This window comes from Ictalurus punctatus, chromosome 5 (genome assembly GCF_001660625.3).
Source record: "Ictalurus punctatus breed USDA103 chromosome 5, Coco_2.0, whole genome shotgun sequence".
Lineage (NCBI taxonomy): Eukaryota > Metazoa > Chordata > Actinopteri > Siluriformes > Ictaluridae > Ictalurus > Ictalurus punctatus.
This window is the reverse complement of record NC_030420.2, coordinates 23,182,967-23,209,919: the sequence shown is the minus strand read 5'-3', so window position 1 is coordinate 23,209,919 and position 26,953 is coordinate 23,182,967. Positions and strand designations below refer to the sequence as shown.

The following is a 26,953-nucleotide window of genomic DNA, read 5'->3' as shown; positions in this document are numbered from 1 at the left end:
CTTCATTATGGGACCATATGCAGTTTTGGCTGTGTTTAGTTTTAGTTTTATGAAAGCCTCAAGTGCAGTTAATTGAAGCCTTGGGCTGTGTCCAAAACCACGTGCTTACCTACTATACAGTAGCTGAGATACATGTATTTCGCCTACTATATAGTAGGTAAGTACGCGGTTTTGGATGCAGCCGTGCTCTCCTGTTTGCCATCAAACGGTTGACCACTGTCGTGTGTCCTGTCGCAAAATGTGGTGAAAGCTCCCACAGTATAATAGTGTGATTAAGGTGTGTACATGTCTGTAATGCACTTTGATAATGCGACTAAAACAGGAATACTCCACATGTCTTACAGTGCACCCGGAAAGTATTCACAGCGCTTCACTTTTTCCACATTTTGTTATCTTACAACCTTATTCCAATATGGATTAAATTCATTTTTTCCTCAAAATTCTACAAACAATACCCCATAATGACAACGTGAAAGAGGTTTGTTTGAAATCTTTGCAAATTTATCAAAAATAAAAAACAAATAAAGCACATGTACATAAGTATTCACAGCCTTTGCTCAATACTTTGTTGAAGCACCTTTGGCACCAATTACAGCCTCAAGTCTTTTGAGTATGACGCTACAAGCTTGGAACACCTATTTTTGGGCAGTTTCTCCCATTCTTCTTTGCAGGACCTCTCAAGCTCCATCAGGTTGGATGGGGAGTGTCGAAAAATTCGATTTGTGTTTATTTTGAGTATGTCTTTAATCAGATTAAGGTAATTTTTAAAAAATTGTTGTTTACATGGTAGTTTCTTAATCAGAGTATTATCTTAATTGCGTTAATATTAGATTATTGTTGTCCATGTAAACGTACTGACTGATGTCAGGCTGGAAAGTGTGGCGAGCAGTTGGTGTTCAAATTCAACCCAATGGTGTTCAGTGGGGTTGAGTTCAGGGTTCTGTGCAGGGCAATCGAGTTCTTCCATACCAACCTTGGCAAACCTCACCTTGTACACAGGGGAATTTTCATGTTGGAGCAGGTTTGGGCTAGGATATTTACTTCCAGTGAAGGGAAATGCTACAGAATGCTTCTTAATGCTACAGAATGAAAAGACATTCTAGGCAATTTTGTGCTTCCAAACTTGTTGCAACAGTTTGGGGAAGACTCCTGTATGGGTTTGATGGTCAGGTGCCCACATGCTTATGGTTCTATATTGTGATTGATTGATTTCTGTTAACCTTGCAATTTGTTCTCTGTCTGTCTTCTCTCCCGTTGCTGTTACACAGCTCCTCAATAAGATCGTGTACGTTGTGAGCTTTGTGGGTAATAATGGTACATTTATCATGGGTTACAAAGCCATGGTGATGGATGTAGAGTTCCTGTACCATCTGTGCTATGTGTTCACCTGTACACTAGGGCTATTTGTCCATGAACTCTTCTACAGCCTAATGGTAAATATATCATTTCATTTCTGACAGCAGTTGATGTGTCAAATCTTCTGGTTTCTGTGCTGACCTTGCACACTTAGAGTAAAATGATTTGAAAGACTAAATTATGTACTTTACACAATTCAAACCTTTCCAGTTATTTGACCTGATCTACCGTGAGGAAACCCTTTTCAATGTCATCAAGAGTGTGACGCGTAATGGACGCTCCATTCTCCTGACTGCAGTGTTGGCCATCATCCTGGTCTACCTCTTCTCCATTGTGGGCTTTCTGTGCCTCAGGGATGACTTCATCATGGAGGTGGATCATTTACGTTCCACTGATGCAGGTATGCTTGGTTTTGAAAAAAGCTTATAGAGCTAGTGAAAGTTGTAAATGAGAACAAGAAAATCTCTCAGGGGGATATGTAATTGATCCTTATTTGTAAGCAGATCTTTATATATATAAAAAAATAATAATAATTAAAAAAAAAAAAAAACCCTGAAACTGTTTGCATAAGTATTAAATTCATTGAAACTAACAATAGGTAAAACCACCTTTTGCTGATATAACAGGTTTAAAGTATTTTGGGGTAGGTTCCTATCAGCTTTGTACACTGTTTGGGAGTGATTTTTGCCACAGTTTTTTCAGGTTTCTTGGATGATGTTTGTTGACTGCAGTTTTCAAACAGTCCCACTAATTCTGGGATTCAGATGTTGACTTGTCTTGGCCACTTTAAATATGAACATTTTTGTTTTTAACCACTCCTGTGTTGCTTTGGCCATGTGGGACCATTATCCTCCAGAAAGCTGAAGTTTTTTCCAAGCAGACTGAAGCAAGTTGTCTCCTCAAGTAATATCCTCATGTATTTGGCTCCAACCATACTCCTTTCAGTTTTGACAAGAAGAAGGTTCTGAGGATGATTGTTCCCAGAGCACGATGCTGCCACCACCATATTTTACTGTAGGGATGGTATTAATTGAACTCTGTCCTGCCTTAGGTTTGCACCACACATAGAGCTTTGAAACTTGCCCAATTACAGTAACTCGATCTTGGTCTCATTATACAGTAAAAACAAAACATCTTCACTTTGTCATTTTTGTGCCTTCATGTGGCTCTTCTTGAGAAACAATTTCTTTCTCCCTTACAGTCCTCAGTTATGTAGAGCTGTAATGAAATGGTTATCTGGTGCACCTTCACTCCACTCTCATGCATTCTGTACCTCCTTCAGAGTGACTTTTGGCCTCACTGAGGCTTCCCTCACCAGTCTCTGTTTTGTCTTTTGCTCTGAGTTTTGAGGGAGGGCATTGTCTAGTGCTTGGGTGGTGTGATGCAGCTTCCACTTCTTCACTATTGATTCAAAAAGTGCTTACTGGGATGTTCAACCTCTTCATAACTAATTTTACACCCTATTCCTAAATTATTACATTTTATTGGCATAGCCTTCATTTGATCTCATCTTAGAATGATCCTTAGTCTTCATTTTCACTTCATTTTTTGTTCAAAAAATGGAAGCTTTTTAAAAAAATATTTCCAGGTGAAAGCCAATTATAAGTCATTTGGGTCCTTGTTAAGACAGTATCTTTCATCTAGAGCTTCTGGAATCTGTGGGTTTGAATACTTCTGCAAGCAGCATTTTTCAGTTTTTGAAATTTGTTTTTGAAATACCTACTGACCAATAATTAATTTTGACGTATATAATTAATTTCTTCCAAAATTGTTATCATTTGTTGAAATCTGATAACTTCCAGGGGCGTTGAATACTTTTGCCATCTACTATATCTGTGGCTGGGAGTCTCAGAGAGCATAACTGGCTCTTAGTGTGGAAAGCTGAGTGGCCCTGGACTATCTGTTCAGCTGACCTATGTCTGTATGAGCAGCAAAAAGATGTGGCAGCTGGCTTTATGTGTATTGGAGGAAGCATGTGTTGTCTTTCACCCTCTCAGAGTGGTACCAATTGTGCAATAGAGGAGACAAAGAATTGGCTTTGACCAAATTTTAGGGGGAATACATTAGCCCAAATTGTGATATCAAGTCACATAGTCAATGAATTTATAATCAATTAATGAAGAGTGATTTTAAAATCTTGTGACAGTCTTTGTCTAGCTTCCTGATGGATTGTTCTTAATTTAGATTCTGAGGGGAGCTGCACTGCAGATGGTGTGGACTGCAATGAAGAGACTGGACTTATAGCGACATCAGAGGGTTAGTCTTTTACTTACTGCACTCAGTCAAACATTTTGCAATGTAAGCTTGAAGAATGAACCAAAGGTTCCAGTCAACTCCAATCTCTGACTTAAAATGATCTTGCAGAAGAAGACAACGGAGAGCGAGCGTGTGACACATTATTAATGTGTATAGTCACTGTTCTGAATCACGGCCTACGAAATGGAGGAGGTGTAGGAGATGTCTTGCGCAAGCCCTCAAAAAATGTGAGAAGGCAAATGCATGCCCTTAAACACACAAATGTATCACATTAAAGGAATATATTGTACAGAAGAACTAATTTGGCATTATCTTATGCAAAAAGCAACTAAAGATTTCTTATATTTACTGTATAGGAGCCTCTGTTTCCTGCACGTGTGGTATACGATCTTCTCTTCTACTTTATTGTCATCATCATTGTACTGAACTTGATCTTTGGTGTGATTATTGACACCTTCGCTGACCTACGTAGTGAGAAGCAGAAGAAAGAGGAGATCCTGAAGACCACCTGCTTCATTTGCGGTAAGAGCTTAATAATGAGAGACCAGTATTTCCAGTCTGTTGTGGCTGGGAAGCACAGAACCATGTATCCTGTGAAAAGTCTGTAATTTAATGGAAGACTACTGATAAAACTTCTTCACTGGAAGTTCTCTGAAAAGCATCTGTGTCCAATTGCTTTAGCTTTAGGCCTTTTTGACTGTTGTGGTTTCTTTTCTTTTTTTTGCCAATAGGTCTTGAGAGGGACAAGTTCGACAATAAGACGGTGTCTTTTGAGGAACACATTAAATTAGAGCACAACATCTGGAACTACCTTTATTTCATTGTACTGGTGCGAGAGAAGAACAAAACTGACTACACTGGCCCAGAGAGCTATGTGGCCCATATGATCAAGGTGAATTATTCAGTTGCTTGAATATTGTATGATTAAATATAGCTATGATACCATGATATTTAGTCAAATTCAAGTAAGCTAAAAAGGTTTTATTAAATGTGAAAGAAACGACACTAATTGTTTTTGAAGACACGATTAAGCAAAGTGTCCTGTCATTTGTCTGTAGAACAAGAATCTGGATTGGTTTCCACGCATGCAGGCCATGTCTCTGGTCCTGACCGAAGGGGAAGGGGAACAGAATGAGATGAGGATCCTACAGGACAAACTCTCGGCCACCATGAAAGTTGTTACACACCTCACTGGCCAGTTAGCAGAGCTGAAAGAACAGGTGAGGCAAATAACCGCTAACCATTGGCGCAACACTTAAAATGTTTACCATTCATACAGACGAGGATATTAAAAGTTCTCCCCTAAGTGAGTTTAGCTGTACTGTAACGTTGCATGTGCACCTGAAAAGATATGGTGGCTAGCTTCATGGGTCATGGAGGAAGCATGTAATAGCCTTCACTCTTCCAGACTGGCAGCTGTCATGAGATGAGTGGGAAATGGAGATGTAAAATTTGGGAGGAAACACATGCTTTTTATAGGGTTACTTACAAATGTTGTGGTGCACAGACCCATAATGTGTAGAGCATGAAGCACTTTGTTTTCACAGTTAATGAGGGAATTTTACATGTACATCGAGAGACGAACTTTTTTCAACAGAAGTGGAATTAGGTTATTTCTCCGTATGCTTTCATTTAATGAAGAGTAATGACTTCCCATTCATCCAATAATGAGCTCATCTTAGAAACCCTATTTTATGTATTACAGTATATTTTCTGCTTTTGTATTTTTTCCCTACCATTATAGCTGTTGTCTGTATTGATATCAGTGTTTACAGTAGAGTTCACTTTTGAGTCCTTGTTTATTTGCCCTTATTTACCTTTGTAGCTTAATTGCAATCATTGTTGCAAAATACTTAAGTGAGTGAATCATGTTCTGTGAAATACCTTAGTGTTTGGTGTTAGCGCTGGTGTGTTTTTTGTGTGCAGATGACAGAGCAGAGGAAACGGAGGCAGAGGATGGGCTTTGTGGATGTCCAAACTGGTTCTAATGCTGGATTACCCCCTAGTGCTGCTGGAGGAAACTACAAGACTTGATGCTGTGCATTGTTACCTCTACCAGCTCATCACAATTCAGATCTGAATTGGGGATTTTACTTGACTTGATAATGTTTTTGAATGTATGCATTAATGCAGTCAGGTTTCATTCAAAACTAGCCCTGAATGCCACAGAATGTTACACTTATGACTGGCTTTTATGGTTTATGGGAAAAGAATTTAGCATCCTCAATTTTTTTTTAATCATATTTTAAAGGGAAGATATATCATTTGTAATATATTTTGGTGTAATTTTATTAATTAACTTATACGGATGTGCTAACTCTACTAGTTGTGAAAGTGCCTAATGCTGCAACAATCATCTGATCTTATCCTTCTGTGGTGTGTCTATTTAACCACATGAATAGGAGTCATGAGAGACAGTAGTGGTACAAATTACATAATGTACATAGTTATTTAATTATGTATTTGAGATTAAGATGTTTCCCTTTTCTTTTTATATCTACAAAATTATTTACATGAATTCCATTTTTAGATCGCAGGTGGTAGAAGCAGTGTATAAACATGAAGAATTCAATAAAACCAAATGTCAAATCTGTGTGTCATGGCTGAATCTTGTTCAACTGTACTTCCGAAATGTAAAAATTTATATAGGCTACATTGCATTTCAGTGTAAGCATAGCACAGCTTACATAGGGTAAGGGTAAGGTAGACTACTCTCAGCATGAATTGTGGTTGTGGCTGAATTTCTCTAAATACTATAACAGGGATTGATGAGTAAAACCTGCGCCCATGGGCAGGAACTTAAGTAGGACCCCTCTAACTAGCCCCATCCTGCAAATCAAGACGTGAAAAATAATATGCATACATTGCTACATGAACATTATAAGTCTTTGACTAACCTCAGTGCTATGCAGAAGGCTGGGTTACCATAGGGAGCTGGCTTCTTTCTTGCTTTTTTACCTCACAAACTTTAATAGACTGAATGTTCTCTGGAAAGTTTTCTTTTCATTGGGATACTTAGTGTGGCTTAACGGTTATCTGTGTTGGGCTTTTCTTTCATTTGTTAATCTAACACCAGGATAAAAAAAACACTTGGTAACTAAATGACTGATTACAAATTTTGTCATTCACATTCATTGTCTTGTGTTCTATGTATTGTGTGTGACCAGGGGTGCTTCTCAATACTCAAATTGATGCTTCCTCATTTCCTCACTCCTCCATTCCTTCAACCCGTGACCCGGAAATCAATCGATGTCAACCATTAAGCATCCTTCCCTTGCATCCTAAGGGGTGGAGCTAAGACAAAAGGAAAGGAAGTGAGAAAAGGAAACAAGGATACACGAATAAGAAATGAGAAGCACCCTCAGGCCTGGATGATAGGGCCCCTGGGCATTTGCCCAGTAGTATAGGGGAGTAATCCATCCCTGACTACAAGGCTCATTCAACATTTGATTTGACATAGAGAGTGAAGTAAAGGTATGGCTTGGAGAAGGGGATCCATCCATCCATCCATCTTCTACCGCTTACTCCTTTTCAGGGTCACGGGGAACCTGGAGCCTATCCCAGGAAGCATCGGGATGAGGGAAAATGCTAAATAAAATCGCTGTCTGTGTGGAGTTTTGCATGGTCTCTGTTTGTGTGGGTTTCCACTGGGTTCTCCAATTTTGACCCCCTGTTCCAAAAGTTGCAGGTGGGTGGACTGGCTACACTAAATTGCCCATAGATGTTGAGATGAATGTTTGTTCATGGTGCCCTTCGATGTCCCAACAGGGTGAATTTGCCTTGTGCCCAGTGTTCTTCCTATAGGCGCTGAACCCATTGACCCTGACCAGGATACTGAAGATGAATGAATCTGTCAACCCATCCATTTTCTGTACCATTTATCCTACACAGGGTTGCAGGGGAACCTGGAGCCTGTCCTGGGGCACACGGGGCACAAAGCGGGGGAGGGACTGGATGGGATGCTAACCCACTGCAGGCCACAATCACAAACCCATTCACCCACTACGAACAATTTAGCGATGCCAATCAGTTTACAACGCATGTCTTTGGACTAGGGGAGGAAACCTGGAGGACATGCAAATTCATGGAGGAGGTGAGAATTGAACCCCTAACCTGCTAATCACTAAGCCTCCATGTCATAAAATACCTTTATGATAGTTCCATTGAAAATTGTTAAAGCAACATGCTAGTAATAAGTGGGAACGACACTTTATAACAACAGATGTACCTTTATCTTTCTCCACTTGCACTATGTTCAGTTTAGCTTTTAAAGAGAAACGGGATAATCCAACACGTGATTAAACAAGTTAAGGGAGGAAGAGTAATCATAACTTTTGACCGTTAAACCTTTATAGACATCAGTGTAGTTTGCGCAATTACTGCGCAAAACATGCTATTTGACACAGCTGCGCTGCATATTAACCATCTTAATAAACATTTGTAACTGTCATAAAAATGCCTTTAAGTCCCTCTTTTGTATAGAGCCCCAAACACCTCCCCACCTTCCGTTACGCCTCTGGGTAGTACAGCGTATGTTTCTGAAAGGGCGGACCCAAAAACTGCGCTTATTGCGCTCAATCCCCTACACACTCGGTCTAGTGAACTGTCGCATTTGCTTATGTTCAGACGTTCGTCCTCAGTGCAGGTCAACAGGTAGGACATTACACACTGTCTTGATATAGTGCACAGTATTTTCTGTAAATATGATTCTTATAGGCTGTCTATGGCGAGTGTAGAGTATAAAGTCTCCTTAAAAAATACAATAAAAGTAGGTCTTGTACAAAACGCCCCGTTTACGTACAATTTTTTTTCTATCTCTACATATAAAGCCTACATTCAGTATATAACTTATTGCATACTTATAGAATTGAATGTTGTAACTGTATGCCTAAATATATATGCAAAACCCATACATACAATACATACATTCGATTCATTTATATGTAAAACTCTTTTTGAAAATGAAAAGTGTTATGTAAAAAGTAATAATAGGTATTATTATTATTATTATTATTATTATTATTATTATTATTATTATTATTATTGTTATTATTATTGTTGTTGTTGTTGTTGTTGTTGTATTAGTACAAGTATTAGTAAATATACAGGCAAAATAAATAAGCTACTCAGTGGCCTTGTTATGGTTATATTTCTTATCTGATGTAGCAGCTTGATACATGATGACTTAAAACCACAACACTGAAGCACAGTAACAGAGCATTTTATCTTCTTTCTTTTTTTTTCTTTTTTTTTTCTTTTCTTTTTCTTTTCTTTTTTACCAACAAGACTGCAAAGGGCTGCTACCAGACAGTATATTTAAGCAATTAAATAATTAATAGGTGCAGTTTTTATATTGAGAGGATATCAACATTCACAGACAAAGCTGCATATGTACAAGCTAGGCCTGTATTTTATGTATTTATGTTGTACTGTTTTGCTGAACGACACTGAACCATCTACACATATCTTACGCATTTCATCACCTAATTATGTTTTTCCCTATCTGATCTCTGTTTGAAATACCTTCTACCGTCATTTACACTAATTTTTAATTTTGAGACCTCTATGCCCATAAACTGTACCCCAACTAAGGTAACTAAGGTTTGAAATTACGAGGGGGAAATGCCTATCACTATAAATTAGATAGAAAAATGATCAGCTAGAGTGTTTATTGCAAATTCCTAGTATTACTGAGGCAATGAATCCTTCTTTATTTCGAGTTGATCATACAGAACGTGAGGTGCTAGTTATCGGCGCTGTGACGTCTATCTGACACTGTTCAGCACTGGGAGTGAAGGACAGCGCGAGTGTGTGCGAGGCTGATAAATGGGCGCTTACACACCACACCCGCAGAGACAGGCGCAGTCAGAAACAGCCTCAGAATTACTTCATGTAACAGCATTACATGGAAAGTGTGCCTTTTTTTAAGGGTGGTGGACATTAACTTAGATGATTAACACAACAAATCACTCTCAGTGTTTGTTTGTTTTTCTCAAACCTAATAAAAATGTTCGGAATTAAAGTCCTAGGTCACCATGGAACAATTTTGGTAAATAAATAAATAGACTAATTAATTGAGCAATTTAATGTAAAACGTACTACTGTGGTTTAAAGTGGTTTAAATATAATATATTTATAACATTAACGTCTTTATGCCAAACAAATAAACAATTAAATAAAAAATGAACAGTTCTTCATCTTCTTCAAAAATGATTAAGGACATGAAAATAAGTTCTAGAAAGGAAGTTGCCAAATATGGTATTTCAACGATACAAGATAGAAGAAGCATTTTATTGGTGCTACAAAGAATTAAAAGGAATTGCAATCTATTTTTTTTCCGTCAAGGGTTTTGTTGTGTCCCCCTCAGTGTGTTGCTAAATATAAATGACTCTTCTCATTCTTCTTCCGTCAGCTGTTGAAGTCATGTCTGCCTTTCTGCATCGCTGTCCATTCCTAAAGTCCTCTCCGGGTCCGGCGCTGAGACATATGGGGGGATTTCTGGGTATGGCTGACCGGTGCCCCGTCATTGTCCGCCGGATCACCGTACAGTCCACTCAGAGTCCGGATGAAAAAGGTATTATATATTGCTGTCATTCAAAGAGCATGCAGGTCTACTACTACTCTACTTTATTTGTCTCTTATATTTAGAACCCTACCATACTATTTCCATAAAAGAAGTTATAGGTAGACCTCCTTTGAAGTGCTCTTCAAAGTGTAATGACTTAAATATGACCACAAAAGGTGATAAGCTACAAGATAAATTTGATAAATTTGTTTAGGAAAAAAGGATGACAAACGAGAGAAGTGTATGTAATAATGTAATATCTAAAACTGCATACCTAAACTTCTTCTTCTTCTTCTTCTTCTTCTTCTTCTTCTTCTTCTTCTTCTTCTTCTTCTTCGATTATCTGTACCCCTTTGGAAATTATATTTTACATTTCATAATTTAGAGAATTACTTTGAAACTAAAGACTTTTAACCTCAGTGCTTTTGAAAAATCATTTAACGTTTACACTGTGTATTTTACATACAGTAAATTCTGTTTATTTTGTTCAAATCTATAGTTGACTCATGTCAGAAGTTCTTTTCTGTATAGTCCTGTCACCACATAAGGAAACCAAACGCTCCTTGGCTACATCTGCTGCTCAGGTTGCTGTGTCCATGACCAAGGCTTGCCCCTTTGTCTCCTCTAAGATTGGACTAGTTAAAGCCAGCCCTCAGGTTCAGGAGGATGTCCACTCAGCGCTGCCTCCTATTTCAGAGGAGGAAGTGACTTCAGGTAAAACTGCTGCTTTTACACTGCAATGATTTCAGTCTGCATTTTACTGAATATGATATGTTGAACCACAAAGCAGATGTAATGTAATAATAGCATACTTGATTTGCAATTCATTTATTTATTTATATTTGCATACATATCTGTCATTCTTGTTCTTCTCCCATATCTGCAGGAGCGCTCAGCTCTGTGTTTAGTGGCTTACAGGGCCTTCAGTCATCTTTCCCATCCCACCTTCTCAAGGACAACATTGGTTTGTGCATATCATAGTTTGTTCAAGCAAAAATATAATGGCATAAGTATGTCCAATTGTGCTATTGTTAGTTTGTGAAGATATTTATTTCCTTTTTCTTTACACTCAGTTGGATCCAGTTTTGACTATGATGACTTCTTCACTCAGAAGATTATTGAGAAGAGGAATGACCACACCTACCGTGTCTTTAAGACGGTGAATCGGTTTGCAGATGTTTATCCCTTTGCTGAAGATTACTCTGTTCCAGGACGCTTTGGCTCACAGGTGTCTGTTTGGTGCAGCAACGACTACTTGGGCATGAGTCGCCATCCACGTGTCATTAAAGCAATATGGTCAGCTCCTAACAGAGGTTTCTGATAAGAATCTAAAAGCATACAGTAGTAATTCATAGTAATGAACTCTAAGAGCATGTTTTTTTTATGTAGCTGCTCAGTTTAGCACAGGTGTATAGCTAATTTATGATTAAAATATACATGTAAACAATGTGCATATGTGACCTGTATCTCAGCGACATTTTGGAAAAACATGGTGCAGGAGCAGGTGGCACTAGGAATATCTCTGGGACAAGTTACTACCATGTGGCTCTTGAGAAAGAACTGGCTCTTCTTCACCAAAAAGACGCAGCCCTTGTCTTCTCCTCATGCTTTGTGGCCAATGATTCCACCCTCTTCACTCTGGCAAAAATGCTTCCAGGTAGTCATTGAGACACTAGATACATTTCCATTCTCAGACAGACATTTTTGTTGACATAAAGGAGCATTTTGCATACTTTTTCTCTGCTGCAACTGCAATAGAAATCTATGTGTGCATCATGATTTGGCAAGTAAATTAGGCAAAGCTGAGCAACTGTTCTGGCTCATGGAGGAGATCAGGTTTGGGTCAGGAAAGTACAAAAAGTAGCTAAATCTATTATTTCTAATGTATCTTTAATATAATATAATTATTATAGCCATAGAAACTTAGAAACAAACTGTACCTAAAAGAGATGTATTTTTTCCCCCCAGTGCTGACAATATATTAAAGTTATTTGTTATGTTTTATTTAGTCGTCTCATAAAAAACATATAATTGTTATATAACATATATCTGTTTAGGCTGTGAGATCTATTCAGACATGGGGAACCATGCCTCTATGATTCAGGGCATCAGGAACAGTGGAGCCAAGCGTTTCATCTTCCGTCACAATGATGCAAGACATCTAGAAGAGCTGCTCAGTCGTTCTGATCCAAGGACACCTAAGATCGTGGCATTTGAGACAGTGCACTCCATGGATGGTGAGTGAATTTTATTCTGTATATTTTATTCTGTAAAAAATTACAAACTGCTATAGTGAGAAATTCACCTGGTAGGGCTGTTGTCAAAGACACCACTGTCAATTCCTAGACAAGTCCAAGTCCAGGAGTGGCTGAAAAATGTCAAGGCTGAGGCATAATGAGGTGAAGACAAGCGAAGATTGAGTGAGATTGAAAATTAAAAGTGAGAAAATTAAAAGTAAGACCGAGTCAAAATTGAGATTGAAGTGATCAGATCCTTTTTGAGGTCAGACCTTTAGTTTCATTTCATATATGCCAGACCAAATTTTCAAATTCTCTCAAGAATGACCTAGAGTAGAATCATGTAAAATCATTCTGGACAATAGATTTTGTTCTATAATTTGGTTACCACTAGAGGTCAACACAAACATTATTTTTTACAAACTGTCAGTCAAGGCCAAGACCATATTTTGCTAGTGGAATGCCTAAGACCAAGACCAAGTACAAATACCAATAAGTCAATACAGAAAATGTCTCAAGGACAGACTTGAATTTAAATGAACACCTACTTTATCCATTCAGTTGAACACACTTTCTTTTTTTCTTTTTTTTTCCTTTTTCTTTTATATCTTAGGGGCTATCTGCCCCCTGGAGGAGCTGTGTGATGTTGCACACAAATATGGTGCTCTCACCTTTGTCGATGAGGTTCATGCAGTAGGCTTGTATGGACAACATGGAGCAGGGGTTGGTGAGAGAGATGGCATCATGCACAAGATTGATATTGTCTCTGGTACACTGGGTAAGAAAGGCTTAATATTTATTTTCCTTTTTTTTTTTTATTATGAAAAGTAAATTCCATTTCATTTTCATTTTGACTTCTTGCCTGTGCGCAGGTAAGGCATTTGGCTGTGTAGGGGGCTACATAGCCAGCACTGCTGCGCTGGTGGACACAGTGCGATCCTATGCAGCAGGCTTCATCTTCACCACCTCACTGCCTCCCATGGTGCTTGCTGGAGCTCTGGAGTCTGTACGGGTTCTGATGAGCTCAGAGGGTCAGGCTCTGCGCCGAGCTCACCAGAGGAATGTCAAACACATGAGGCAGCTTTTGTTGGATGCTGGTCTGCCTGTCATCAATTGCCCAAGCCACATTATCCCCATACGGGTTAGTGCCACCGTATCTGAACTGCAAAAACTATAATCATTACCACTACATTTAACTTAGGACAAAAGTGTATCATCCATTGTTGTTTTTACTATGGAAATTCTCATATCCACAGTCCTGCCCACATTTTCCTTTTTTTTAGAATAGGTCTTTTGATCAAAAATTAATGGTTTGACCCAGGCCTTTGTATTATACATTCTGGGCTTGCTCTTGTGTAATACTGTATGTATACCATCATTCACTCATTCATTCATCTTTAGTAACTGCTTTATCTTTATCTCTTTATGTCAGAGCTAGGTTGCATTCAGTGCCTATCACTGGAACACTGGGCATTAGGCAGGAAAACACTCTAGGGGCAAATTAGTGCAGCCAGTCCACCTACCCTTTTTGGAAGCGGACATAGAGATAACATGGGCAAGCCCATGTTTGAAACAAGGAGGCAGCAACACTAAATTGCACATACAGTATGTGAATGTGTGTGTGTGCTCGTGTGTGTGTGTGTGTGTGTGTGGTGCCCTGCAATGTTACGTAGTGTTCCTTCTATCTATTGTTTCCTTTTGGGTCTGGTTCCCCTGAAGGTTTCTTCTTCATGTTGCCTCAGGGTGTTTTACTCACCACTGTTTCCCCTGGCTTGCTCAGGGATCTCAATTTACATCTGCATTTCTGTAAGGCTGCTTTGAGATAATATCAATTGTTAAAAGTGATATAGAAAGAACATTTTACTTGAATTGTATTAAAATGACAAATGGCAACAAAAGGCATGACCATGAAATTATGCTTAAACTAAACTTGCTTTAATTAATATCACAGGTTGGAAATGCAGAGAAAAACTCCAAGGTGTGTGACATTCTGCTGGAGAGACACAGCATCTATGTACAGGCGATAAACTACCCGACTGTGCCACGCGGAGAAGAGTTGCTGCGTTTGGCACCATCCCCTTTCCACAACCCGATCATGATGGACTATTTTGTGGGTGAGTGAGACAGTTAGTCATGAAATACATTAGCTATTGAAAGCCAATATCAACTGATTAATCAGGTGGAAGCAGGTGTAGCTCCTGCTTGGTTGGAATGAAAACCTGCACCCATACTGCCCTTTGCGGATAAGATTGGACACCTCTGGTCTAAAGGGACAGATTTAAATGACAATGATTCACACCAGACTAAAAATTATTTGAGTTTGCAATGACTTAAATTATTTATTTATTGGTTTTGTCCACTTTTATTTGACAGAGAAATTGGTGGATGTATGGCAGGAAGTTGGACTGCCTCTCAATGCCCCTGCGACAGCCTCCTGCACTTTCTGTGACCGCCCCCTCTACTTTGATCTCATGAGCGAGTGGGAGAAAAGTTACTTTGGCAACATGGAACCAAGATATATTACAGTTGCAGCACAGTAAGAAAAATGAAAGAGAAGAGAGATGGAAAGCAACATTCAATATAACCAGCAACATATAACATCATTAATAAAGAAAAAAATCATAACTGCTGAGATATCTCCTTTTACACTATCATACATAGTGTAAAACTGCCTTCTGCAGTTACATCATTAGTACTGGCTTTGGTGCTTTTGGATTATATACCGAATTATGGAATATTATTTCTGTGTCCCCTCTGCATATTACAAAACCTGCACATGGGCACTTTTAATGGAAACTATTAAAACATATTGAAATACTTAATTTTTTAATTATTTTATATAATATTTTTATTCACATTCCTTGCATCAGTTACAGTTCATGCATAGTCCTGTACTAAATCTCTCTGTATAAAGCCACATCTAAGTCTCTTATGCATTAGACTTGAATTTGAATGTAATAGCTGTAGCTCAAAGGGCAGGGTTGGGAGTCGTACCTTTTCTTACAACTCACATGAAATCAAATGAAATCCAACCACATCACCTTAATCAAATTTTAATTAAATTTGTACAAGGTTCTCATGAGATCAGATTGGTGCATTTCAATTGGAATTTACCATTTAACTGCACTGCACATTAACAACAGACACTAGTTTGTTTGCTAACCAGCTAATCATTATTTTCTCAAATTTTCCAAATGACATGTATATTCCAATGTACTTTGTTAGATGTCTAAAAACTAGCTCAATTTGGATATCAGCAACATACATTCACTGATTCACTCTTGGATTGTAGGCTGCAGAGTCCTTTTAAACAGCAGAACCTTTGTAATAGCTGAGAAATATAGTCCACCTTAGCTACAACTTAAACACTGTGATGCACCTGTTATCACATTAACTTTACTAATTTGGTACTGCATTTAGGCAGGAGTGTGCATAATGACCTCAGGAATATACAGCATCAATCTACTTTGCTTCTTCAGATAATGTTTTATGAGAAATAAGGCCAATGTTTTATGAGAAATAAAGTATAACAACTATAACTTAGAATCATGTTTTTCTTCTTCACGAAAGTACTTTCTTCTAAACGAACTGCTACATTTTTAAAACCATCAAGACTGACATGTCGGACAACTTATTTTTATTGTTGTGCACTTAAGTAGTATTCTAGGGCTGTTTTATTTTTAAAGCCCATGTTCTTCTAATCACCCACACACCCACTAATGCTCTCTTATCACACATGGCAGCTGCCAACATGGAAGGCTAGCCCTAGATTTATTTTTTTTTATTTTTTTTTAAAGTACGTGTTTCCTAGTGGATCTCTGTCTTTTTGACATTGCATATACAATTTGAGAAAATCCAAAGTCCAATTTTTTAGGCTCAGGGTGAATAGTACTTTACAGTCATTTGCAATTAAGGTCAGTGCACTGCTCTACAAGTTTGTTCATTTGGACCCTTACAATACTGCACAGATTGGCAAAAAAAAAAAAAATGGCACTACTCAGGTCAACAAGCAAGGCATGTAAAATCTTTTTCCACATAATATGGATTCTGCTTTAGACTTGTGTTTTTATTTTTCCACTTAGTTGATTTATACTGATTACTGTATTCCTTCTGTGTTACCAATGAAAAGAAATACCATCCACCTTATTTTTTTGACTGGCCAGACAGCATTAAAATCATTCTTGTTTGACATTGTTTTATTACACACACACACACACACACGCACACACACACACACACACACACACACACACACACACACACACACACATATATATATATATATATATATATATATATATATATATATATATATATATATATATATATATATATATATATATATATATATCATATTTGGCAATACTATAAGAATAGATTGATATTTCCAGAACATCTTGAGGTTATGCTATGCTTTTGTTGGATCACAAATTTATATATTATATTATTCTATGAACTATGCCATCTCCCTCTTTCTCTGCCATGTTCACCCCTTGTTTGGAAAGTGTAAAACTGCCGATGAGGTACTATGTTTATGTCCTACCAGGTTGCCAGATCTGACAAAAAAAAAAAAACTACATTGAAACTAGCCATAAATTAGGCCAACACCAAACCTCCCATACTTTATTTATCTGTCGAGATTTTTAATTTTATAAGACCTAAACTTATTATTTCTGCTGCGTTTAAACCAGCCGTATACATTTTATATTTGTAAGTTTGAAAGAAATGCACGGCAGATTTTGCATTTTTAATTTGCAAGGCATGTAAATTAAATATAGATATATACTGTACATAATAGAGCATATTCTGTTTATTTGTAAGATTTCGGCACTAAATTAGCTCCACATCTAAGGGTTCATGGAAACTAAAACTACATCCACCATATTTTATGTTAAATGTAAGCAACAGTAAGAGTTGTTCCTTGTACAAATACCACAGCAGAGACTGGGGAGAGATGGGATGTATGATAAGGGGTATTTCTATTAATAAGATAGCTATTCTTTATTTATTTATGTATTTATTATTTAATTATTTTTAAGCTCTTATTACATCTTCAGCATTTATTTGCTTTCAAAGGGAAGTCAAATACCCTTTTGGAGGTGATTCTATGTAATTCAAACACTGCTTGAGACCCACCTTACAGGTGTGTACTTTAAGCTAGAAATGGACTTGAAATCTCTAAGGTTTCTTTTTGTACAGGAAATAAATATGCAACCAGAGGATCACTGTCAAACAGATGTTTTATTCTTTGCGGTGTAGAGAAAGATTTTATGTCATCCAAGCTGACCTTAATTGCTGGCTATGGTCTGTAAACAGAGGAAAAACAAAGTTTGTTCATACACAGAACTGTTTGATATGATTTTCTAACACTAACACATTTCTAGTGTTCATCAGCAGGATGTTACTAAACTTACAGTGCTGATCCAGCTGGTGTATGAGCTGACTTGAGTGAAGACTGTGGGCTTCTTGGGGTAGTTGCAACTCAGGCCAGAGCCAAAGCTCACAATACCATGGACTTCCCAGGCACCATCAGCATTCTGACAGTTCAGGGGGCCACCAGAATCACCCTAAGTCACACGACACGACGGTAGATTAAATACTCACTCAAAACATTTAAATAGTAAAATAACACATGGAGTCCCTTTCCAATGAGCTCCAGGGCCTCAGAACTCATAAATTATCTAAACAACAGATTCGTTTTATAATGTGACATGAATGTAACCCTAAGTCCAATCCCAACTGTGTCCTATAGGTTTAGCTTTTCTATAGAATTTCACAGACAGCACTTACATTGCAGCCAGACACAATTCCGTCTCCTCCAGCACAGACCATGGTGTCCTTAACTTGAGTTCCCCACCAGTCAGATTTAGTGCAGGTAGCATAGTCAACCACAGGGAGCAGAGCCTGCTGCAGGATATCTGCAATGGGGCCTCCAGCTAGAGAAAGAGATAAAGAGAAAGGATATAACCAAATCTCTAAATGTGTGGAGATACAAAATGCTATTATCTCAGCTTCAGCCAAAGTAAACCTTGCTAGGACAGGAGGAGATGAGTGTAAAGAGAGCTCTACATGTTTTTTTTTCTTTTGTTTTGTTTTTTTTTACACTGAAGTCCTTTCTAATGTAGCAGTGTTTAGCCTAATGTTCAGTATTATTGTACAGAAAGCTCACTCTTCATTCGTCCCCAGCCAGTGACATAGCAGGGAGCATCATGGGCCAAGATGTAACCATCCTCAGGAAGACATGCAGGTGTGATGTTTTCACTAAAAGGCACAGGGGTGTCCAGCTTCACCAGGGCGATGTCATTACTGTTACACACATGAGATATGACAGGTGTCAATTCATAACAGGTGTCAATGTTAGTTGATTCTAGTATTTCTCAAATTAAACTACTAGATTTGCGACACTATGCTGACTGTAAAATATGCTACAGAATGTCCTGGTAACTAATGTAATTCCATCTGCTTTTATAATAAACTCAACAGCTGCGATAAAGTTGGTATATATTTCAGGTTTATATTTGACAAATATTTTTTGGGAAAGCCCTCATAGGTCAGCATTACAGATGACTTACATATTTTCTGTTATGTATTTCATTTTTATTACCGGATTAAGAAAGAATTCCACTTCTCATGGACGATGATTTTGCTAGCCGGGATTGCCACAGAACCATCCTCATCCGACTTCAGGTTGTGTTTGCCAAGGTAAACTCTGTAAGTTCTGCTCTTGCTGCACGACCACAAAAGATACAGCTGAGTCATGAAATTTGAAATGTTCTGTTTTAAAACAATTTTTTAACTCCATATTATTTTTAAAATGTATCCACCAAACCACCCGCCCATTTCCACCCATCAGCCAGCTCTCCCCTATTATAAGATAGATACCAACCGAGGAAGGTGAAGGCTAACATGATTCCTCAGAAACACGTTAGACCAGCCAACTATATACAGTTGCTGTATACAGTGCTTTTGAAACTGCTGCTCATACAATGATACATGAGCCCACAGGTGCCTATAATTAACTAGTGGCACTGTGATTGACAAGGGAGAGAATGTACACCATCCCTCTTACAAATTTTGCTGCCATAGATCGCTGCGTCATTGTCGGGACTTAATCTTGTGATCTCCAATCAACAATAGAGCAAACAGGAACCTCTAAATCCACACATTTGCATCTTAGTGTTTCTTATTACCAGAATTTCAATGGAGAATTTTAACAGGGAGCAAAACTCCATATTGCAATTTTAAGTCCAACATCAGCTTTAATTAGAGTACTGTGGTAAAGTAGTATTCTGTCAGGCATGACACTTAGGCTTACCTGATGCAGTGAGCAGCAGTCAGAACCCACTGGTCAGAGATCAGAGTTCCTCCACAGGTGTGGTACCAGTTACCACTGCTGGTATACTGCAGGGAGATCTGTGGAAACAAAGAAGGGAGTATAAAATGTACAGTAGCATGAAAAATCACTTAAGGATGTAAAGTAGTATAGCCTGTATTATTAAAACTGTAGGCAATATAAATATGCAGTTCACCTGCCAGGGCCAGCTGTGCGGACGGACATCCTCACCACCCACAACCCTCTTTACAATGGGTGGGAAGGTGGGCAGACCACACCCATAAGCTGAGGAAGACAAATCCTCATTGAAAATAGCACTGAGATATATTGTCTATTGTAGCAGTACAATAGACAGTATAAGAGAAATCCTGAGGACATGCAGGTCTGTGTACAGCTTAGAAGCAACAGAAAGATTCTTACCTCCAACAACTAGGACAGCTAGGACCAGAAATTTCATCATGTTTGCGTCTTCCACACTTTTCAACTTCTACCTGGGGTTTAAATACTTTGGAACAACATGGGAACTGGACTGCTGTGTTGAAAGTTGTGTGGAAAATCAAATAAAAGCAGCTTAGCAGGATTCACCTTGAACTGACATATCTAATCAGAAAATGGCTCCCAGCTAACATCTGTTAGACCTGCAGATTTTTCACACCTTGGGTGTCCACAAAATCCACCTCACTGATGCATTTAACTCATGCTTGTGGACCTATATTAAGTAAAACAATGTACAGTGCCCTCCACTAATACTGGCACCCTCGGTAAATATGAGCAAAGATGGCTATGAAAATGGTCTTTATTGTTAACCTTTTGATATTTTGTAAAAAAAAAAAAAAAAAAATACTTCACAAAAATACTCTGCTCCGTGGATATCAAACACAACACAGGTTTATAAAAAATATCTCTGTTAAATATAGGTGTGCAACAATTATTTCCATCCCTTTGAATTCATATGAGAAAGTATATGAGAAAGTATATTCCCACTGATATTTAAAAAAAATTTTAGTACACCTGTGACTAGGAACAATCACAGGAATTATTCAACCATGACTCCCTATTTAACAGGATATAAATATGTCGTAACACATAGGCCAAATTCCCTTAGTCATTCATAACAATGGGTAAGACCAAGGTATATAGCTGTGATGTGCGGCAATAGGTTGTTGAGCAAATTGTTTTGAAGGGTTTCAAGAAAAAAGCCTCTACTCTCATCTAAAAACAAACTCAAGCATCATGTTTGCCAGACACTACTGGAACTTCATATGGGATTGGGTTTTATGGTCAGATGAAACCAAAATAGAGCTTTTGGCAATAAACACCAGAGGTGGTTTTGGCACACACAGAGAGGTAGCCATATGGAAAAGTACCTCATGCCCACAGTTAAATATGATGGTGACTCTTTAATGTTTTGGGTCTGTTTTTCTGCCAGAGGATCTGGACATTTTGTTAGGATACATGGCATCGTGGATTCTATCAAATATCAACAGATATTAAATGAAAACCTGACTGCCTCTGCCAGACAGCTTAAAATGGGCCGTGGTTGGATCTTCCAGCAGGACAATGATCCAAAACATACATCAAAATCAACACAAAAATGGTTTACTGACCACAAAATCAAGGTCCTGCCATGGCCATCCCAGTCCCCTGACTTGAAACCCATAGAAAACCCGTGGGGTGAACTGAAGCGGAGAGTCCACCAGCGTGGCCTCAAAATGTTAAGGCTCTAGAGAGATTCTGTATGGACGAATGGTCTCAGATCCCTTGCGATGTATTCTCCAAACTCATCAGACATTATAGGAGAAGACTCAGAGCTGTTATCTTGGCAAAGGGAGGTAGCACAAAGTATTGACTAAAACGATGCCAATAATTGTTACACACCTATATTTAACAAATTCATATATATATATATATATATATATATATATATATATATATATATATATATATATATATATATATATATATATATATATACACATAGTATAAACCTGTGTTTTGTTTGTAATTGTTTCATATCCATGAGAGCAGAGTATTTTTGTGAAATTTTGGAACAAAAGGTTAAACAATTAAGGCAAATTTTCACAGCCTTCTTTGCTCATATGGAGGGCACCAAATGTATGCTTGTATTTTTAGTACATATGAGTACACATATATCTTTTGATTACGGAAATGTTGTTGTATTAAAACGTTTTGAGCTTCATATAAATCATGTAAGATTTCTTGGTATCCGCTGTGAAATTCACAGGTTAAGTGTACAGATAAAGATAATCCAAGTATTTTAAGACAGTTATCTACAAAATTAAACATATCATTCATGGGCAGAAACAACAAGGTAGGTGGAGCTAAAATTCTTAGGATTGTGTAATTATATATATAAAGTGAAAACTTGCAGCAGCTACTGTACATTCATCATGAAGCTCTTGATCTTGGCTTTGTTCATTGTTGGTGGTAAGAGGAACATTGCTTACAAGCTAATAACATTCCTAATGTTTATTATTTCTAAACATTTAGGCTTTAAATTATTTTAAATTATGTTTAAATATTACATTATGTTTCAGCGTATGCCTGAGATAGAGAGAAAAATTAGTATAAATACAGGGCCCTATATATATATATATATATATATATATATATATATATATATATATATATATATATATATATATATATATATATATATATATATATTCCTTTTCAGCTTTTGTTTAAAAAAATCACAAAAATACTCTGGTCTCATGGATATCAAACAACTGCAAACAAACCACAGGTTTATAAAATATATATATATCTTTGTTAAATATATGTGTGCCATTATTGTCACTCTTTTAGTCAATACTTTTTGCTACCTCCCTTTGCTAAGATAACAGCTCTGAGTCTTCTCTATAATGCCTGATGAGGTTGGAGAATACATGGCAAGGCATCTGAGACCATTCCTCCATGCCGAAGTGTCCTTGGGCAAGACACTGATCCCCAAGTTGCTCACTGCAGGCTAGTGCCTTACATGGCAGCACTGCTGCCAGTGGTGTGTGAGTGTGTGTATGAATGGGTGAATGAGACACAGTGTAAAGTGCTTTATAGAACCGTTAAGGTTAAAAATCACTATATAAGTGCAGACAATTTAGCATACAGAATATCTCCAGATCCTTCAAATTTCAAGATCCACGCTGGTGGACTCTCCTCTTCAGTTCACCCACAAGTTTTCTATGGGTTTCATGTCAGGGGACTGGGATGGCCATGGCAGGACCTTGATTTTGTGGACAGTAAACCATTTTTGTGTTGATTTTGATGTGTGTTTTGGATCATTGTCCTGCTGGAAGATCCAACCCTGGCACATTTTAAGCTTTCTGGCAGAGGCAGTCAGGTTTTCATTTAATATATGTTGATATTTTATAGAGTCCATGATGCCATGTATCCTAACAAAATGTCCAGGTCCTCTGGCAGAAAACCAGCCCCAAAACATTAAAGAGCCACCATCATATTTAACCTTGGTCATGAGGAACTTTTCCATATGGCTACCTCTCTGTGTGCGCCAAAACCACCTCTGGTGTTTCTTGCCAAAAAGCTCTATTTTGGTTTCATCTGACCATAGAACCCGATCCCATTTGAAGTTCCAGTAGTGTCTGGCAAACACAACACTTGAGTTTGTTTTTAGATGAGAGTAGAGGCTTTTTTCTTGAAAACCTTCCAAACAACTTGTGGTGATGTAGGTAACTTCAGATTGTAGTTTTGGAGACTTTCTGACCCCAAGACAAAACTAACTTCTGCAATTTTCCAGTTGTGATCCTTGGAGATTTTTTGGCCATTTGAACTATTCTCTTCGCAGGGCACTGAGACAATATAGACGCACGTCCTATTCCAGATTGATTCATAACACTTCCAGTTGACAGGAACTTCTTAATTATTGCCCTAATGGTAGAAATGGACATTTTCAATGCTTGTGCTATTTTCTTGTAGCTACTTCATCATTAATAAAAGAAAGTTCCTATTATCACTTAAATTATAGCAGCTATAAACACATTTTTCTCATCAGCCTCTCTTTTTTTCTCTCTTGAAGTAATAATAAAAAATCCCTGCAACGCATTAGAGTGAATGCATTAATATAAACCTGTAGTTTGCTGTGCAGCCAGCACTACAGTCAGAGCTGCTGTTATAGAAAATTACCTCAGAAGATAGAAAACAGCTTCTGATCACTCATATTCAATGATTCTACAGCACTGTTTTATGATATAAAGTACTACATGAATTAGTACATTAATACATTTCCCACCACCCTGGTTGTAGTTAAATAACTTGTGACAAGAACTTTAAGTAATTATTAAGAGGAAAATGTGAAAGCATTTCACTCTCTATATACATCAGTGTGGGCATATTACATATAAATTGTGTGTGTGTGTGTGTGTGTGTGTGTGTGTGTGTGTGTGTGTGTGTGTGTGTGTGTGTGTGTGTGTGTGTGTTTAACAGCCTATGGATGTGGGCGGCCCACATTCCCACCCATTGTGAGCAGGGTAGTTGGAGGTGATGATGTTAGAGCCAACAGCTGGCCCTGGCAGGTACTGTGCACATTTTCATCAATGTTTCATTACATTTTAGTGTGTATTGCATGTTTTGGAACCAAACGATAGATTAGAAATGTCCTTACATTTTTTTGTGTATTGACCTGGATAACCTGTAAATTTCTCATGTTTGCTAATTCCTTGTTATTTTGCAGATCTCTCTCCAGTACAAGAGTGGCTCAAGCTACTACCACACCTGTGGAGGAACCCTGATTGCAGACCAATGGGTTCTTACTGCGGCTCACTGCATCAGGTAAGAGACCTCTTTTCATTACTTTTATTTCAGTGGTGAACTATGTTTTATAACAAACAGAGCTGATAAAATGTCACAAAAAAATGCATGATACTAAGCAGATATACTAAACCCTACTAAACTTGATGTATGTGGTCCAGTAGCAGTCGAACCTACAGAGTGTATCTGGGCAAGCACAGCCTTAACACTGCCAGTGAGAAGGGCTCCATTGCAATGGATGTTGAGAGGATCTTTGTCCATGAGCAATGGGACTCTCAGAGAATCAGGTTAGTGTTTTAAATATAGTTTCAGTAAGCTTCAGAGTAACACTGCTGAGTAACACACTGTTCTTCAGTATTTCATCATTCATATGTGACAGTTTTGTTTGGCATTTTGATGTCATGTTAAGGCATCTTTACCTTGTTTTCTTTTTTATGGTTGTTTGTGCCTCCTCATATTTCAGGAATGACATTGCCTTGATCAAGCTGCAGAGCCGTGTGCAGCTTTCTGACATTATCATGCCTGCCTGTTTGCCTGAGGATGGACTGGTGCTGCCCGGCGACACCCCCTGCTATGTCACTGGCTGGGGCCGTCTTTGGAGTGAGTAGAACTCTGCAACAACTATTCATCTCTACAGAATAATCCTGAGTTATTTCAGGAGTCAACAATAAACCCAAAAATCATTATGTTATTTGTTTTTCTATCTCTCATTCTCTCTCTTTTTCCAGCTGGAGGCCCCCTTGCAGATGCCCTGCAGCAGGCTATGCTCCCCATAGTCAGCCATGCTACCTGCAGTAAGCCTGACTGGTGGAGCACTCTGGTCACTGAGCAAATGGTGTGTGCTGGAGGAGATGGTCAGCTGTCTAGCTGCAATGTAAGTGCATTGTTTTGTGTTCCCTTTCTTCAATGCTGCACTATAGCTCTCATATTACTACACACGAACAAGGATGCACCCCGCTCTACACCATTTTGCCTTCGAGCCTCAGGCATGGCTTGACTTGACCCATCATCCGTCAAGATATAATGAGATCATGCATCAAAATGACAAAGCACTGTTATAAGTCCCTCAGAATAAGGCCAAATTCTGCAAATGTAATGTAAAAGTGTAATCCATTTAAACATATTGATTTGACATACGCATTAATGCTGTGAATACAACTGCCATGCTGACACATGCTATTCTCTGGTTCATCAGCTATATGCACGACAAGTCTACACCTCCAGATTTCTTGGCATATACTTTATTTCAAAGCAACTCAGAGTTAAACCCAGAGGTTCTGAAAGAACTGATAGTGATAAACTTGCTGCATGAGCAATTTGCTACATAGAAACAAGTGTGAGATATAGTAGTTGTTGGAATACAGAGAAAGTCTAAGGCAAATAACTTGTACCATACTTTTAAAAAATGGTCTGTAAGTACTCTTCAGTGTCTCTGCGGAAACCCTTACAAGTTATATGTAGAACCCGACAACAGCGTGTTTACATATTAGAAATGGTTCAAAACTAGAACCCTTAGAAATAGTTAAACCCTTAATTATACAACAACAACAACAACATTTGAAGAAGCCTTTTTTAAGAGTGTAATGCCAAGGTCTTACTGTAACCATAAGCAACACTGTATAGTAATTATTTCTGTAGGTTATAGTACAGAAAGTGGGAACACACCTACACATGCACACTCAACCTTGCTTGTAATGACTTTGTACAGGGTGACTCCGGTGGCCCTCTGAACTGTCAGAGATCTGATGGTGCCTGGATAGTTTATGGTGTGGTAAGCTTTGGCTCCAGTATGGGCTGCAACTATTACAAGAAGCCTTCCGTTTTCACCCGTGTGTCCGCCTACATCCCCTGGATCAACAACGTGGGTGTACCAACATCTTACACATTTATATCTTATACAGCAGTCTTCTATACACTTGCTAACACTGTATACACAGTTAGATGTGTGTTTATATGTTCACTTAGCAACTCTGTGCAGTTTCTGCAAAGAGTTTCTGATGCTTATCTCAGGTCAAAGAGTAATCAATTCTTTTTCCTTTCTAGGTAATGACCACAAATTAAACTGATGTGCTTCACGGGCAAATAAAATATGTATATTCACATTGCTTGTCTTCTTTCTTCAGTTTTTCCCACAATTGCTAATGACAAATTGTACGTATCAAAAATCAATCAACACAATATGCACTTCCATGAAAGAGTTAGTGAGCCATTAGAAAAGAAATCTCGACTTCATGTAATCAAAACACATTTTCTGTAGCTCAGCATTTATTTTTTTTTTGCCTGACTCTCAGGTTGGTCCATAAAGCTGAGTTTGTCACAGATTTGTTAGTTTTATGCTAACAAATCTTACAATATTGAACTGATTATCTGGTCTATTATCAAATACAGCAATAATTTGTTTGAGATATTATTATATTATAA

General features: G+C 38.0%; 4 protein-coding genes across 6 annotated transcripts in view; 3 read left to right on the top strand and 1 right to left on the bottom strand.

Moving 5' to 3' along the window:
• Window positions 1-6,201, top strand: part of itpr3 (inositol 1,4,5-trisphosphate receptor, type 3) — a 36,557-nt gene extending 30,356 nt beyond the window's left edge. Inside the window, exons 51-58 of the mRNA XM_017468374.3 lie at window positions 1,269-1,433; window positions 1,567-1,756; window positions 3,541-3,612; window positions 3,721-3,839; window positions 3,969-4,134; window positions 4,344-4,504; window positions 4,671-4,832; window positions 5,539-6,201. Of these exons, the coding sequence (XP_017323863.1) occupies window positions 1,269-1,433; window positions 1,567-1,756; window positions 3,541-3,612; window positions 3,721-3,839; window positions 3,969-4,134; window positions 4,344-4,504; window positions 4,671-4,832; window positions 5,539-5,646 (1,143 nt within the window). The 3' untranslated portion in view covers window positions 5,647-6,201. The remainder of the gene's footprint in view (window positions 1-1,268; window positions 1,434-1,566; window positions 1,757-3,540; window positions 3,613-3,720; window positions 3,840-3,968; window positions 4,135-4,343; window positions 4,505-4,670; window positions 4,833-5,538) is intronic.
• Window positions 6,202-8,158: 1,957 nt separating this feature from the next.
• alas2 (aminolevulinate, delta-, synthase 2) lies at window positions 8,159-15,953 on the top strand. 2 transcript variants are annotated; one of them, XM_017468375.3, is made up of 11 exons: window positions 8,159-8,265; window positions 10,025-10,186; window positions 10,709-10,891; window positions 11,064-11,141; window positions 11,251-11,473; window positions 11,650-11,834; window positions 12,235-12,414; window positions 13,028-13,192; window positions 13,287-13,555; window positions 14,366-14,528; window positions 14,788-15,953. In XM_017468375.3, the coding sequence occupies exons 2-11, from the start codon at window positions 10,036-10,038 to the stop codon at window positions 14,952-14,954; spliced, it is 1,764 nt and encodes a 587-aa protein (XP_017323864.3). In that variant the 5' UTR covers window positions 8,159-8,265; window positions 10,025-10,035; the 3' UTR covers window positions 14,955-15,953. The 2 variants fall into 2 exon arrangements, with proteins under 2 accessions (XP_017323864.3, XP_053536312.1); XM_053680337.1 differs by lacking the exon at window positions 8,159-8,265 and having other exon boundaries at window positions 10,048-10,186; window positions 10,677-10,891.
• A 1,686-nt stretch (window positions 15,954-17,639) lies between these two features.
• Window positions 17,640-20,216, bottom strand: ela2l (elastase 2 like). Its single transcript, NM_001201188.1, is given in 8 exon segments — window positions 17,640-17,720; window positions 17,829-17,981; window positions 18,205-18,350; window positions 18,584-18,720; window positions 19,019-19,141; window positions 19,730-19,827; window positions 19,944-20,032; window positions 20,168-20,216. Coding segments are annotated over 8 exon segments (804 nt in total). The 5' UTR covers window positions 20,208-20,216; the 3' UTR covers window positions 17,640-17,702.
• Window positions 20,217-22,089: 1,873 nt separating this feature from the next.
• Window positions 22,090-26,632, top strand: LOC108266055 (chymotrypsin-like elastase family member 2A). 2 transcript variants are annotated; one of them, XM_017469016.3, is made up of 8 exons: window positions 22,090-22,195; window positions 24,209-24,297; window positions 24,456-24,553; window positions 24,694-24,819; window positions 24,996-25,132; window positions 25,261-25,406; window positions 26,241-26,393; window positions 26,576-26,632. In XM_017469016.3, the coding sequence occupies exons 1-8, from the start codon at window positions 22,159-22,161 to the stop codon at window positions 26,591-26,593; spliced, it is 804 nt and encodes a 267-aa protein (XP_017324505.1). In that variant the 5' UTR covers window positions 22,090-22,158; the 3' UTR covers window positions 26,594-26,632. The 2 variants fall into 2 exon arrangements, with proteins under 2 accessions (XP_017324505.1, XP_017324506.1); XM_017469017.3 differs by having other exon boundaries at window positions 22,093-22,195; window positions 24,697-24,819.
• The last annotated feature ends 321 nt before the right edge of the window (window positions 26,633-26,953 follow it).